Source organism: Mirounga leonina, unplaced genomic scaffold, assembly GCF_011800145.1.
Source record: "Mirounga leonina isolate KUSES-001 unplaced genomic scaffold, KU_Mleo_1.0 Mir_199, whole genome shotgun sequence".
Lineage (NCBI taxonomy): Eukaryota > Metazoa > Chordata > Mammalia > Carnivora > Phocidae > Mirounga > Mirounga leonina.
The window spans coordinates 14,686,635-14,702,175 of record NW_023270498.1 but is presented as its reverse complement, the minus strand read 5'-3'; the positions used below and the strand labels follow the sequence as shown (position 1 = coordinate 14,702,175).

General features: G+C 43.0%; 1 protein-coding gene across 2 annotated transcripts in view; it reads right to left on the bottom strand.

Moving 5' to 3' along the window:
* Nucleotides 1-6,308: 6,308 nt before the first annotated feature.
* AMPH (amphiphysin) overlaps nt 6,309-15,541 on the bottom strand; it is a 278,616-nt gene continuing 269,383 nt past the window's right edge. For both annotated transcript variants that reach the window (XM_035026533.1, XM_035026534.1), the window contains one exon: nt 6,309-7,532. In XM_035026533.1, the coding sequence (XP_034882424.1) occupies nt 7,425-7,532 (108 nt within the window). In that variant the 3' untranslated portion in view covers nt 6,309-7,424. The remainder of the gene's footprint in view (nt 7,533-15,541) is intronic.

Below are 15,541 nucleotides of genomic sequence, written 5' to 3'. Positions count from 1 at the left end.
TACCTCTTACATGTCAGGGAGCAAAGAGTATAAGCTGTTCTTGAAGAGCAGTCATTCAGGTAACAGTACTGGACCTCAGAACGTAGTAGAAATTTTTCTAGCACTGGTGAATTAATAGTTGCTTGACTTTTGTGAGAGACTAATTTTTTAAGGTCATAACAAAAATCATCAATCCAGTAAATAATATCAAATACACTTTGAGCATCCAACATTGTACATATTGATTCTTTCCCTGCATGCATAAAGCAGGGGTTATTCATCCCATTCTGCAGATGACACAGAGGCTTAGGGAGGTTGAGTCACTTACTTGAGATTGTCCAGCTAAGACAGAGCATATGGAATGCACTTCAAGTTGGCCAGGCTCTCAAAGCCTGTGCCCTACGTAACCTGCTTGGATGTTTGTGAGTCAGGAACTAATTTCTGTCCTCATTGAGTTGTTGCTTTGAATGCAAAAACGTCATCTGGTTAGACTTGCCATTTCTTTTGAATTCTGGGCTTCCTGCACGAAAAGTACAGTATTTTGATTGCATTGTTGCACTGACTTCTACCACCCTCTGTTGGCCATTTCAGGTATATCATACACCTTATAGTCTTTATTGCTCCCCAGCTAAGTGAAGTCTATTACAGCAAAAGATCAGCTTAGTTGAGTGGAAGGGCCTGGAAATACAATGTAGGAAACCTGTTTTACCAATTGTATAATCAGTGTGCTTGGTCATTTTAGTAAGTAGCTTCTTCTTGCAGGTTTCCCTTTTCCCCAGCCTCAAATGAAAGGATTTTGTTACGTTTGGTGTCTTATGTACCTGGTAAAACTAGAGTATTGCTTGTAAATAATGCATCTTTATATTTATACAAATGACATACTGTTCCTGTCAGTCCATCTCTGTCCATCTGTCTGTACACCTACTTCACTGCTCCTTTCTGCTCTCAGCCACTGTGTTAATTCATCCACTGACAGTGACAGACACTCATACTGTTGCCCAGGCTGGCTTCACCAGCAAGCCTGTCACCGACAGCTCAGGAGCTCTGCACGCTGGGAGTAAGCATTTCCCCGGGAATCTCATCCCAGGGTTGCTGGTCCCGGGAAATACACATCCACGTTTTCCATAACCGCCGTCCATCCTGTTATCTGACAGCGAAGATTTTACCAGCCTGAGGGCTCCCACACAGCATCACGTTGTTTGAGGAGGTTCTGGGCTCCTGTCTGATGATGAGGAAGCTGAGGGTCTCTGTTTACACCAGGTGTCCATGAAGTGTCTCCCTCAGAGACGAGCTTCTCCGTGTGCTTTAGGTGCAGCAAAGGGGAGGCTGGCTCGCAGAGGCTACAGCGCACAGCAGGGCCAGGCCTCCTGTGCTGTTGCCGGGCCCCCCATGTCCTGCCTGTGAGCCCTGGAGTCAGTGCTCTTACCGCTGTTTCTCAGCTCCTCATCTGCAGACAGGAAAATCAGCAGCTACCTCAAAGGTTCATGAAGATTTAATAATGTACTACATGCAGAATATTTAGGAGCGTGTTGGGCAAATAAAACTGTTCGTTATTATTACATTTCCTATTAACAGTAATTTATTAATATTATAAATAAAAATAAAGATAAAATGATATAAGCATTACATTATTAAAATTAATTCAGATCATAAGATGAATTTATGTCTTCTAGATATTTATCCCTTGTGAGTTTAGGCTATTACAAATATCCTCAGCTAACGTATCATCTGTCTAAACTTCGTCTAAAGCATTTTCATTAAATAGGATTTCTCAATTTTGTAGTCAAACTTTTTTCAGCCACACATTTTGCATACTTTGCAGTTTCATTTAAGAAAGGTTTTTCCCTCTCTAACATCACAAAAGCATTCTCTCATTTATTGTTATATTCAGTTCCAGATTTTAGCCAGTACTGACCCTGAGATTAGCGTGTCTGCACTTCTCGGAATGAATCCATCAGTCTCTCCTTTATTTGAACTGTGGTGCACTTGAACATAAGGTCCATGGGGCAGATTCAGAACACAGAGACTTCATCAGTTAGTGGAGGGAGTGAAGGGGAACTTACATCATGTTTACACTGAATGCAATGAGAGAACTGAATGGGTGCGGGCAGAGGAGTGAGCTGCTGGTGAAGGCTTTATTGAGGAGGCGGGACAAGAGGGCAGGGGGGCTGCACCAGGGTGAGCAGAGTGTAGAGATGTGGTGGGAGGGCAGCAGGGGCAGTGTGGAGACTTCTCTGAGAGAAGCAGAGGACAAGTACTGGGCAAGATGTGGAGGGCACTGAAAGCCAACCAGAGGCCTGGGGATTAGATACGAAACACAGGAAATCATCATTCGTGCACGTGTGTATGAGAGAGAGAGAGAGAGAGAGAGAGAGGAGGAGGACAGTGGTCCCATTTTGACACCAAGGTTTACAAACTAGTTTGGGGACTGCAGACAAACTGGGAAAAGGGGAAGCAGGGAGGTCAGGGGGACAACAAGGATCAGGGTCTTCCTTGGCAGGGATGAGGACCACTCCTAGATCAGGTCGCAGGGATTACATGACTCTGTGAGGGAAGAGACACAGGCAGGGGTCTGTCATCTGGCAAATGAAGCACAGGAGGGAGCTCCCACGTTTGCAGGCCCAAGGCTCTGAAGAAAGGGGGACCCTCGGGGGTGCGCTGAGGTGGCATTTTCAAAGAAATTCATTGATGTGATGTCTCAGGGAATGTGGTCCCCGTGTGCAGTAACGGACATCGAGCAAGAGCTTGACAAATGTTTAATGAATAAATGCACGTGTGGTCTTGGGAGTCCTAATCAGACACTCTGAAGGAAATATTCTCTGGACAGCTGGAACACACAGCGAGGAACTGAGGATAATGGAGCCCCACCCGACGCCCCCCCATCCAGCACCCACTGAAGAAGCAAGAAAAATTAGTAAAGGTGACAGAGAAGGAACAGAGCAGGAAAACAAGAAAATGCTTTCTTGGGCTTAGGGTTTGGAGAGATTTGGTGGCATCATCAAACGCCATAGAAATCACTTGGTGGTCACGCGCAGGTTTCTGCAGAGCACGGGACACAGAGTGTAATGGTATTTATCCCCAGGGCAGGGAGGACGTGAGGGCATCTACCAGGCGGCAGTGTCCTTGGACACAGCGCTCCTGCCCTGCACCTGCTTTCCACGCATTAACAAGTGTTCCTACAGAACTCAGAGCAGCCCCACCCTGGTGGGTGCCAGGGAAGTAAGCTCACAGCTCTGACCCAACCTACCAGAACGAGACGCCCTGAGTGTTGGACTTGAGTTCCCAGGGGACTGGGAATGTGCTGGATTCTAGGAAACAAGAGGTTTAGATATCCTTCGAAAGAACTTCAGGGTACCTGGCCTTCCTCTCAATTTGCATTGATTTAAGGGTTGTGTCTCAATCAGCATTTAAGCCGAAACAGTCACCATGTGCTGCCGTTAAGCAAATTAGAAACAGTTAAACCAGGAGGCACAGACGATTTGGATGGACTAGTAAGCTTACTCTGGCTGTGTGGCTTCTATGAACAATGTATCAGATACCTTGCTGTGTGCCTTGAGCCCCGCTGCCCTTGAGCAGCTGCCAGGGTTCGACCCAGGGGGCGCCACATGCAGGATAAGGAGAAAGTAGGTCCGACTCAGGCCAGGGTCAAGGATGAATAGAAGCCCAGGGTGCCTGGGTGGCTCGGTTGGTTAAGCGACTGCCTTTGGCTCAGGTCATGATCCTGGAGTCCCGGGATCGAGTCCCGCATCGGGCTCCCTGCTTGGCAGGGAGTCTGCCTCTCCCTCTGACCCTCCTCTCTCTCATTCTCGCTCTCTCAAATGAATAAATAAAATCTTAAAAAAAAAAAAAAAGGATGAATAGAAGCCATGGCTGTTGACTTCCTAGGTTTGCTGAGAGAATATAGGTCACCCACTTCTCCACGCAGCCACCAGATGTCCACTTCCATTTACCCGAGTCCCAGGAAGACTGGCTGTGCCACATCTGCAGGGGGATGCACGACACTCATCTCCAAGGTCTGGCACATCATGTTTATAAGCTACTCAGCCGGGTTCCAGGTAGACACCAGAAGGCAGCTTGGGGTTCCTCTGGAAAGATCGATGGAGTACCACGAAGGCACACCAGCCTGTGTGGAAGGCTTCCAGGTGTTCGGCCACGTGACACGTGTGGCATCATCACTGAGCTGCAGGCCTCTGTACCTCACTGATCACTCACAAACTTTGCAGTTTCCCCAAGGCTGTTTCTTTGCCGGGCCATCGCCATGGGCCGTGGGGTCTTGCTGGGAGTTTTCCAACAGCCTGATCGCAGGCTTTTGTATGTGATACAAGAGAGCTCAGCGTTCTGGGCTGGCACCCCGTTTCCCCACAGCACAGGCCACAGTGGAGGTGGCAGCAGTGTTCTGGCTCCCTCAGAGGCTGTCCCCGTTGTGTCAGGAGGAGCAGGCCATGGTGGAAGCAGTGTGACTACATGGTGCATGGAGCTGTGCCCATCCCTGGGCTGTAGCTGTGCTGAGATGCTACTGAAAATCCACATTGAGAAAGGGCTTGCTTGGCCCTTGGTACTATATAAACATCACTCAGGTTTAAATGAGAGTCTGGGGGCGCCTGGGTAGCTCAGTCGTTAAGCATCTGCCTTCAGCTCAGGGTCCTGGGATCGAGCCCCACACCAGGCTCCCTGCTCGGCGGGAAACCTGCTTCTCCTGCTCCCACTCCCCCTGCTTGTGTTCCCTCTTTCGCTGTCTCTCTCTCTGTCCAATAAATAAATAAAATCTTTAAAAATAAAAAAAATAAACAAGAGTCTGTTTCTGTTATTGGTGGGAATGCCAGTTGGGTGGCTGTTCAATAAAAACCACAGGCTGGCTCTATATGATTCTTTGAAGGCCCTTGGTACTATTCGAAGGTCCACGTGCCCCTGGGTTTGAAAGAGAAATCGGAAAACACAAAGAGTGGGCGTGGGTAGGGCTTGCTGGGTCAAGGCCCAGTATTTGGAATAAAGCATTGCTACAGATTAGCCACCATATGACCAAGGAATGTGCCTATGACGGTTTGGTGACCTCAGAACTTGAGTCAGACTGAGAGAGAAGTGGAAAGAGCTTCCACACTAGTAACCCCATCCCCTAGAAAATGCATTGAGTGGAAAAGAAAACTCATACCCTATCTGTGGACACTTCTGGAGAGGACCGCTTTCGCATCCCCCTCCCTCTCAGCCTCTTTATTTACAGTGCTTTGGACAATCAAGGATCTTGAAAATTCCTGAAACAAACAATCTGATTATTTGATGTTGAAATTTTTTTCAAGGGCTCTACACCAGGACAAAATGACTAAGTAAGCACCTGCCATTTTGGAAGGACTTGTTAAATTCATCTGGAAATGTTACAGGTGTCAGTAGAACCTACTAAGGAACCGTGTCCTGCCAAGCTGTGCGCCAGGAGAGCGCTGTGGACTTGCAGGGAGTGTGAGAGGGATTTCAGAGTAACTGTTCTAGGAGAGGCAGCTATTATCTTTCAAGAACATTAGGTGCATTTTACACAAGAACTGAAATTTCAGTCTCATCTTTAACTCCCCCATGCCCTCCAATGTCAGGAGCGGCTTCCTATTATCAATCTTGCGTTGCTGCAATTTATTTGTTGAACTATTAGCTATGCCACTGGGCAGTGCTTGCTATTTTCTTGCACTAAAGGAACATCCATGATGATCCATCTTCCCTGTCAATTAGCCCCTGGAAAAATCCTGGGTCAATAACAGCTAATTCCCTGTTAGGAAACCTGAAAGTAGGTAATCCGCCAGGAGAACTGGCACCAGGAATCAGAAACACGTAGCAAATTCAGAAGACTAATAGTGCCCATTGTTGACCAGCTTCCATTGTGTACGGGATTATACCGGCAGAAAAGAGAAAAGAGTAAATCGAATGAAAGATGTTTAAGAATTCTCTCCTCTGAAGAGTGGCCCAGTGAATTGACTTTTCTCTTCCAGGTGATCTATTTGATGTACCTACAGCATCAACATGTCAGCAAGAAAAGTGACCCAAAAAATGAGCTGGTGGGAGAACAAAGTGCTGATTATGAAGGTTGTCAGATTTTCAGTGGTACACGTTTGGTCAACAGTCAGCACCTGCCAGGGGCCTCGGTCCACAGCTGTTATTTGTGCTGCAGTCATTGCTGGGTGAGCAGCAATGACTGGGAGGAAGGGCTTCGGGGAAGGGAGGTGGGCTCTGGGGCACAACCCAGAGGAACAAGCATATTTCCGCACAAATAACAACTCCAACGAACACTGTTCCAAGGAGTGCCTCCGACTGAACCGAGGTTTCCGAAACAAATGACTCCGCAGAAGGAATTAGGTCATGGCTGGAGGTTTCCAGAGGTTTATTTGGAATGACACAGCACTGAAAACATAACTCTTACAGATGATTTGTGGATACAGCATACATTGCCTATCTTATTTTAGGACAATCTGGGAAGATGAGTTGCATAAAGAGTTGGAAATTTATAGGAGCTTTTTTTTTTTTTTATAGTGTTCTTTGGGGGTGGACTTTGATGCCCCATCAACCAGCCAATCTTTGAAAGGCAGAAGGTAACACTACAGAGCTGCTCATCCCGACTAGCTTACCTCCAGCCTCAGCAGCTGGACCCTAGATAATGAGGCTCTGCTTTTCCAAAGGGGCAAGGAGCCTTGACATGCTATCTGTCATCACATCCTGACAAATGCACATTACACAACGCAGATACCGTCGACTGTTTTGGCAATGGGATGGCTGGTTTTGCCCCAAGGCAAAACTGCAACTGTAATGCCAGACAGAGCAAGAGCAATGTATGGATCAAGGACACTCGAGAGGCAAAGAACTACAATGGAACGAAAGGAAGCAACTATGTATATGTAGCTTTGTGCATACACATAGACCCAGGAGTGATGGGAACTAGCATGTAGAACTGCGTGGCCATATACACAGAGAGAGAGAGGTGTTGGAAAAGAACCTTTTGTGTAGCAGTTGAGTTTGAAATACAGTCAGCTTGAAAGGGAGAGAGCGTGTGCTCACACCTGTGCAGGGAAAGGAGATAATCTCGTACTACAAGATAATTCATTACGTCTTCCACAGGGCAGGCACTCAGGAACCACACACGTGGTGCTCAGAAATGAAGGTTCTGGTCTGGAGAAAGCTACTTTGAAAAGGGTGGGAGGGGATCAAGTACAAGAGTCTCCACAGCTTGGACAAAGCACAAAGAAACCTGTTATGGATAACGTGGGAACCAGTGAGGACTTTATCTGTAATTTACTTTTTTCTCTTTCTCTTTTTTTTTTTTTTTGCACACGTGCTCCATTGATATATCTTTCCAAGCTTTGTCTGGCACCAACCTGTAAATCATTAAGAGTATAATAGCAAAGTGAACTCTTCGGGTTTTCACGGAGGTTTAAAAACCCAATAACGAGGCTCTTTCTACAATATTCTTGGCCCTAATCCAGGCGCCGGGTGAAGTTCTCTGGAAAGAGGCCTTTGTAGGTGGCAAGGTCTCTGTACTGAAGCCAGTCTGATTCCTTCACTCCTACCAGCCAGCCTGCATCCTGCAAGACAAAGACAGGGCATTCAAGGTCCAAGGGACTACTGGAAAAATCTGCTCTGCCAACAGTTAACAAAATAATTTAGCATTGTGATCCTGCACTAGGATGTTACATTATATATAAACCAGTGTGCTGAGATAGGTCAGTGGGAGGGCTTGTCCCAAATAAGTTGTTAGGTAAAAAAAAAAATGACAGTAAACATTTGAAATGATTTATTTTCTGGATCTGGGAAAGCTAACTGAACATTAAAACAAATAGTATAATTTTGTCTAAAGTACAACTCGTTGACGTTAACTGGATTATGACATGAGTTCTTAAGGAAGAGAAAAGGATTAGAATGCTAGCCAGGGCAAAGAGAGGACACCACATGAAAACATGTCATGCACAGGAACACTCCCTATTCTGTGGGTCACAGTGAAAAAGTGACATGAGGACCCAGGTCAGAATATAGTGTGGACCAGGCCATGGGAGGTCTCGTATTCCATCCTGAACCACTCGCTTATAGGAAAGAACTCTGTACCCTCAGCTCACATCATGTGACCCAAATAAACCAGCATACACAAGGCTTATCAAATAATAGCTGCTACATCTGGATACCTGCTCTTGCCATTCTGTCTGTTGTTGCTGTTATAGTATTTCATTTTTCAAGTTTGTATGAACTACGAAGCAGTTTGTTGTCATGGCATTCTTGCTGGAAACATTCATATATTCTTTATGTATTTTTTATCAACTATTCCTCCTAAACATTGGTCTGTCTTATAGGAGTACCATCATAAAAACAAAGACATTTAGCCACAGAAAGGAAACAGAAGCCACCATGTATGGCCATTTAGCTCGAGAGATGATACATAAAATGGAGAATGGAGGCTGCTATTTGCCCTTGGCCTCTCGCAGATAAGCAGAGCCTGGTTGGAAAAGGCTGAGTGGAAGAAACAGCATGAAACATACAGACTGTATGATGCAAAAACTAGCGGGAGATGACTTGTCTTGATTATGTTAACCAGTCCACGAAAGAGATCCACTTAGGATGAGGGATGGCCAGATTTAATCTGAAACAATTCCCAACAGAGTTCAAGTACATCAGATAAAATGAGGTCTCCAAAATTAAATAAAGAAGTTGAATACATTCCCTTCTGATGTAATCCGAGACTATAAATTGATGCTGCTATACAGACAAGCAATATAAGCATTTAGACCGGCCAATTTTTGAAGGCAGAAAAAAAAAACCCAGGGAAAAAGATGACTCAATAAAATGACTGATAATATCCTGGCTAGGAGGAAGAGTGTCCTCTTTAAAATTATGACGTGATATACATGAAGGGCGTAGTTATACTTAAAGCAAGAGATGATAACTCATTTTTTTCTGAATCTCCAGCAGCATCTAAAAGGCCGTATTTCCCCCCACAAATATCTATATTTGACTTTATTTACAATGAGGGAAAAATCTAATGGAGCCAAGCAGAGTCATGCATGTTAAAATTGTTTCAATAAAGAAAAAAAGTTAAGAACTGGCACAAACTCAGAATCAAGATATATTCTAACATGTATATTCTGAAATATAATTTATATAGTAAAGTGAAAAATATTAGCCAATATCAATCTCTAGCTGAGGCAAATAGGGAAAATTAAATGTTAACTGCTTAAAATATGTAGTAGACGAAAGACTTACAGTTCTGGCAATGGCAAAATCGCTTGTATCAGATAAGTGCTTCTGCACAGAACACTTATAAACACTAGAATAACTATATATCTACATATACATAACTACACATCTATATACACGCATGTGTACATATATGCAACTATTTATATATAGAAATGACTTATAAAATATATAACATAGAAAGTTACTTTTTGCTTTGAAGAGTACATCTGAGACTAACAATTTCATTAATTCTTTCAAAGAACTAACTTTTGGACTTATTAGTTTTCTCCATTGTGCGTCTTTTTAGTGCAATCGTTTGTGCATTTATTTTTATTATTTCTTCCTCCCATGTGCTTTGTACTTAATTGGATCTATTTTTTTTATCTTCTTGGACTAAAAACTTAGAAACTGATGATCACTAGGAAATATTTTTTTAATTTACACTGTGATTTCTTTGGTCCAGATTATTTAGAAGGATATTTTTAAATGTTTTAAATATTTAGAGCTTTTAAAGCTATATTGTTATCGATCTCTAATTGAATTTTATTGTGGTAGAGACTTTGTTTCACCCAGCACCTGCTCTTTTAAATGTACTATCAAGAGAAAGAACGAAATGTGGGGTCATGGGAAACCTTAACCTCTAAGGTAGTGACCTTATATTTTGGGGAAGATTTCTTAAAGAAATCTCCTTGAGAATATTATAGAGATTAGAGCTCTTCTCTCCAGGAAAACATGTTAATAGGCACATTTACATATTTTGCATACGATTTAGGGACTCACAAATCCTACGAATAAGAACAAAGAACAAAATGGAATTGTCAGCATCTTCACATCAGAACACTATGCTCAAAGGTGATTTATTTTAAGAATCTTTCAAAATTGAGGTATAGAGGGGTGGAGCAAGATGACGAAGGAGTAGGAGACCTGGATTTCGTCTGGTCTCAGGAATTCAGCTGGATGGGGATCAAACCATTCTGAACACCTACAAACTCAACAGGAAATCGAAGAAAAGAACACCAAAAACTTTCTGAACAGAAAAGTGACCACTTTCTGGAAGGTAGGATGTGCAGAGAAGTGAATCCGAGGTGATATTCGGGAAGATAAATGGTGTGGGGAGGGGCCTCCATCAGCTGCTACTGGCAAGTGACAGAGGAGCAGAGCAAAAAATCAGAACTTTTAGAAGTCTGCCCTGCTGACGGATGTCGCTCCAGTGGCTAAGCAGGAGTGGAACCCTCGTTGGGACACTGTGGTCTCAGGACCCTCGGGGTCACAGAAAGACCGGGGGTGCCTGAGTGCAGCAGAGCTCCCAGGTATAGGAGCGGGGAAGCCGGCTGCAGAGACGGAGCCCAGGCGCGGGCTCTCAGCTCGGGGTTGCCATAAACCATGATCCGCAGCACAGTCAGGCCCCTGCTCCTCGAGCAGGGACCCAACAAGCGGCAGATCCAGGGAGACTCACCTTCCTCCCCTGGGAGGAGCCGCGCGGGAGCGCACCGCAGGGATCTGCTGGGTTTGGAGACTCCACCCGGGGTCGGTGCCAGAGATAGAGGCGCGCGGTCACAGGCCGGGTGAGCACGGAGTGCGGCCGGAGACCGGGGAGACGGGAGTGACTGACGGCTTTTCTCTGGGGGCTCACTGAGGAGCGGGGCCCCGAGTTCTCGGCTCCTCCGGGGCAGAGATTGGGAGGCTGCCATTTTCACTCTCCGCCTCCAAAGCTGTACGGGAAGCTCGCAGGGAACAAAAGCCCCCGAGAGCAAACCCGAGCAGATGACTTAGCCCGGACCGGGCAAGGGCGGGGCAATTCCGCCTCCGGCAAAGGCATTTGGGAACCACGGCAACAGGCCCCTCCCCAGAAGATCAGCGAGAACAGCCAGCCAAGACCAAGTTTACCAATCAATGAGAATGGCAGAACTCCAGCGCTAGGGGAATACATAGAATCCATGGCTTTTTTACCATGATTCTTTAGTCTTTCAAAGTTAATTTTTTTTTTAAAGATTTTATTTATTTATTTGAGAGAGAGAGAATGAGAGAGAGCGAGTACATGAGAGGGGGGAGGGTCAGAGGGAGAAGCAGACTCCCTGCCGAGCAGGGAGTCCAATGCGGGACTCGATCCAGGGACTCCAGGATCATGACCTGAGCCAAAGGCAGTGGCTTAACCAACTGAGCCACCCAGGCGCCCCCAAAGTAAATTTTTTTTAACTGTCTTTTTTTTTTTTTGAATTTTTCTTTTTCCCTTTTTCAACCAACATCTTATCAATCCCTTTTTTAAAAAACATTTTTTATTTTTCATTTTTAGAGTCATATTCTATCCCTTCGTAGTAGTTACCCTTATTTTTGGCATATATATATAAGTTGTTCTCTCTTTAAAATTTTGAGATAGTTTCTTCTAACAGATCAAAATATACCCTAAATCTCTAGTGTATGGTTTTGTTCTACTCTCCTGCCTGATCACATTCTCTCCCTTTTTTTTTATGCTCTTCTTTCTTTTTTCAAACAACTTATCAATTCTTTTTATAAAATTTCTTATACTTTCCATCTTTACAGTCATAGTCCATCCCTTCATCATATCAACCCTTATTTTTGTACATATATAAGTTTTTTTTTCTTTAAAATTTTGGGAGGCACTTTCTTCTAACAGACCAAAATACACCCAAAATCTAGTGTGTGGCACTGATCTGTGCACCAGCCTGATCATATTTGATCATATTCTGTTTTTTTTTTGTTTTGTTCTGTTTTTGTTTGTTTTTATCTTTTTCTTTTTCTTTTTTCTTTCTTTCCCTTTCTTTTCCCCTGGCTTCAGGTCTTTTCTGATTTGTTTAGAGTATATTTTCTGGGGACGTTGTTACCCTGTTAGCATTTTGTTCTCTCATTCATCTATTCTCCTCTGCACAAAATGACAAGACGGAAAAAATCACCTCAACAAAAAGAACAAGAGGTACTACCGACTGCCAGGGACCTACTCAATACAGACCTTAGTATGATGTCGGGTCTAGAGTTCAGAATCATCACTTTAAAGATACTAGCTGGGCTTGAAAAAAGCATGAAAGATATTAGAGAAACCCTTTCTGGAGAAATAAAAGAACTAAAATCTAACCAAGTCAAAATCAAAAAGGCTATTAATGAGGTGCAATCAAAAATGGGGGTGCTAACTGCCAGGATAAATGAGGCAGAAGAGAGAATCAGTGATATAGAAGACCAAATGATGGAAAATAAAGAAGCTGAGAAAAAGAGAGATAAACAACTACTGGATCATGAGGGCAGAACTCGAGAGATAAGCGATACCATAAAACGAAACAATATTAGAATAATTGGGATCCCAGAAGAAGAAGAAAGAGAGAGAGGGACAGAAGGTATATTGGAGCAAATTATAGCAGAGAACTTCCCTAATCTGGGGAAGGAAACAGGCATCAAAATCCAGGAAGCACAGAGAACCCCTTTCAAAATCAGTCAAAATAGGTCAACACCCCGACATCTAATAGTGAAACTTACAAGTCTCAGAGACAATGAGAAAAACTGAAAGCAGCTCCGGAGAAGAGATTTGTAACCTACAAAGGTAGAAACATTAGATTGGCAAAAGACCTATCCACAGACACCTGGCAGGCCAGAAAGGACTGGCATGATCTATTCAGAGCACTAAATGGGAAAAACATGCAGCCAAGAATACTATATCCAGCTAGGCTGTCATGGAAAATAGAAGGAGAGAGAAAAAGCTTCCAGGACAAACAAAAACTAAAGGAATTTGCAAACACGAAACCAGCCCTACAAGAAATCTTGAAAGGGGTCCTCTAAACAAAGAGAGAGCCTAAAAGCAACACAGACCAGAAAGGAACACAGACAATATACAATAACAGTCACCTTACAGGCAGTACAGTGGCACTAAATTCCTATCTTTCAATAGTTACCCTGAATGTAAATGGGCTAAATGCCCCAATCAAAAGACACAGGCTATCAGATTGGATAAAAAAAACAAGACCCATTGATATGCTGTCTGCAAGAGACTCATTTTAGACCCAAAGACACCCCCAGATTGAAAGTGAGGGGGTGGAAAACCATTTACCATGCTAATGGACACCAAAAGAAAGCTGGGGTGGCAATCCTTATATCAGACAAATTAGATTTTAAACCAAAGACTATAATAAGAGATGAGGAAGGACACTATATCCTACTTAAAGGGTCTATCCAACAAGAAGATCTAACAATTGTAAATATCTATGCCCCTAACATGGGAGCACCAATTAATAACAAAAGCAAAGAAACACATCAACAACAATACAATAATAGTGGGGGACTTTAACACCCCCCTCACTGAAATGGACAGATCCTCTAAGCAAAAGATCAACAAGGAAATAAAGACTTTAAATGACACACTGGACCAAATGGACTTCACAGATACATTCAGAATGTTCCATCCTAAAGCAACAAAATACACATTCTTCTCTAGTGCCCATGGAACATTCTCCAGAATAGATCACATCCTAGGTCATAAATCAGGTCTCAACCGGTACCAAAAGATTGGGATCATTCCCTGCCTATTTTCAGACCACAATGCTTTGAAACTAGAACTCAATCACAAGAGGAAAGTTGGAAAGAACTCAAATACACGGAGGCTAAAGAGCATGCTACTAAAGAATGAATGGGTCAACCAGGAAATTAAAGAAGAATTTAAAAAATTCATGGAAAGCAATAAATGAAAACACAACTGTTCAAAATCTTTGGGATGCAGCAAAGGCAGTCCTAAGAGGAAAATATATAGCAATACAAGCCTTTCTCAAGAAACAAAAAAGGTCTCAAGTACACAACCTAACCCTCCACCTAAAGGAGCTGGAGAAAGAACAGCAAATAAAGCCTAAACCCAGCAGGAGAAGAGAAATTATAAAGATCAGAGCAGAACTCAATGAAATAGAAACCAAAAGAACAGTAGAACAGATCAATGATACTAGGAGCTGGTTCTTTGAAAGAATTAACAAGATTGATAAACCCCTGGCCAGACTTATCAAAAAGAGAAGAGAAATGACCCAAATCAACAACATCATGAATGAAAGAGGAGAGATCACAACCAACACCAAAGAAATACAAACAATTATAAGAACATATGATGAGCAACTCTATGCCAGCAAATTAGATCATCTGGAAGAAATGGATGCATTCCTAGAGATACATCAACTACCAAAACTGAACCAGGAAGAAATGGAAAACCTGAACAGACCTATAACCACTAAGGAAATTGAAGCAGTCATCAAAAATCTCCCAACAAACAAAAACCCAGGGCCAGATGGTTTCCCAGGGGAATTCTACCAAACATTTAAGAAGAATTGGTATCTATTCTTCTGAAACTGTTCCAAAAAATAGAAATGGAAGGAAAACTTCCAAACTCGTTTTATGAGGCCAGCATTACCTTGATCCCAAAACTGGACAAAGACCCCATCAAAAAGGAGAATTACAGACCAATATCCTTGATGAACATGGATGCAAAAATTCTCACCAAAATACTAGCCAATAGGATCCAACAGTCCATTAAAAGGATTATTCACCACGACCAAGTGGGATTTATCCCTGGGCTGCAAGGTTGGTTCAACATCGCAAATCAATCAATGTGATATGATACATTAACAAAAGAAAGAACAAGAATCATATGATCCTCTCAATAGATGCAGAAAAAGCATTTGACAAAGTATAGCATCCTTTCTTGATAAAAACTCTTCAAAGTATAGGGATAGAGGGTACATACCTCAATATCATAAAAGCCATCTATGAAAAACCTACAGCGAATATCATTCTCAATGGGGAAAAACTGAGAGCTTTTCCCCTAAGGTCAGGAATGTGGCAGGGATGTCCACTATCACCACTGCTATTCAACATAGTATTGGAAGTCCTAGCCACAGCAATCAGACAACAAAAAGAAATAAAAGGCATCCAAATCGGCAAAGAAGTCAAGCTCTCACTCTTTGCAGATGATATGATACTTTATGTGGAAAACCCAAAAGACTCCACCCCAAAACTGCTAGAACTCATACAGGAATTCAGTAAAGTGGCAGGATATAAAATCAATGCACAGAAATCAGTGGCATTCCTATACACCAACAACAAGACAGAAGAAAGAGAAATTAAGGAGTCGATCCCATTTACAATTGCACCCAAAACCATAAGATACCTAGGAATAAATCTAACCAAAGAGGCAAAGGATCTGTACTCAGAAAACTATAAAATACTCATGAAAGAAATTGAGCAAGACACAAAGAAATGGAAAAAAGTTCCATGCTCATGGATTGGAAGAACAAATATTGTGAAGATGTCAATGCTACCTAGAGCAATCTACACATTCAATGCAATCCCCATCAAAATACCATCCACTTTTTTCAAAGAAATGGAA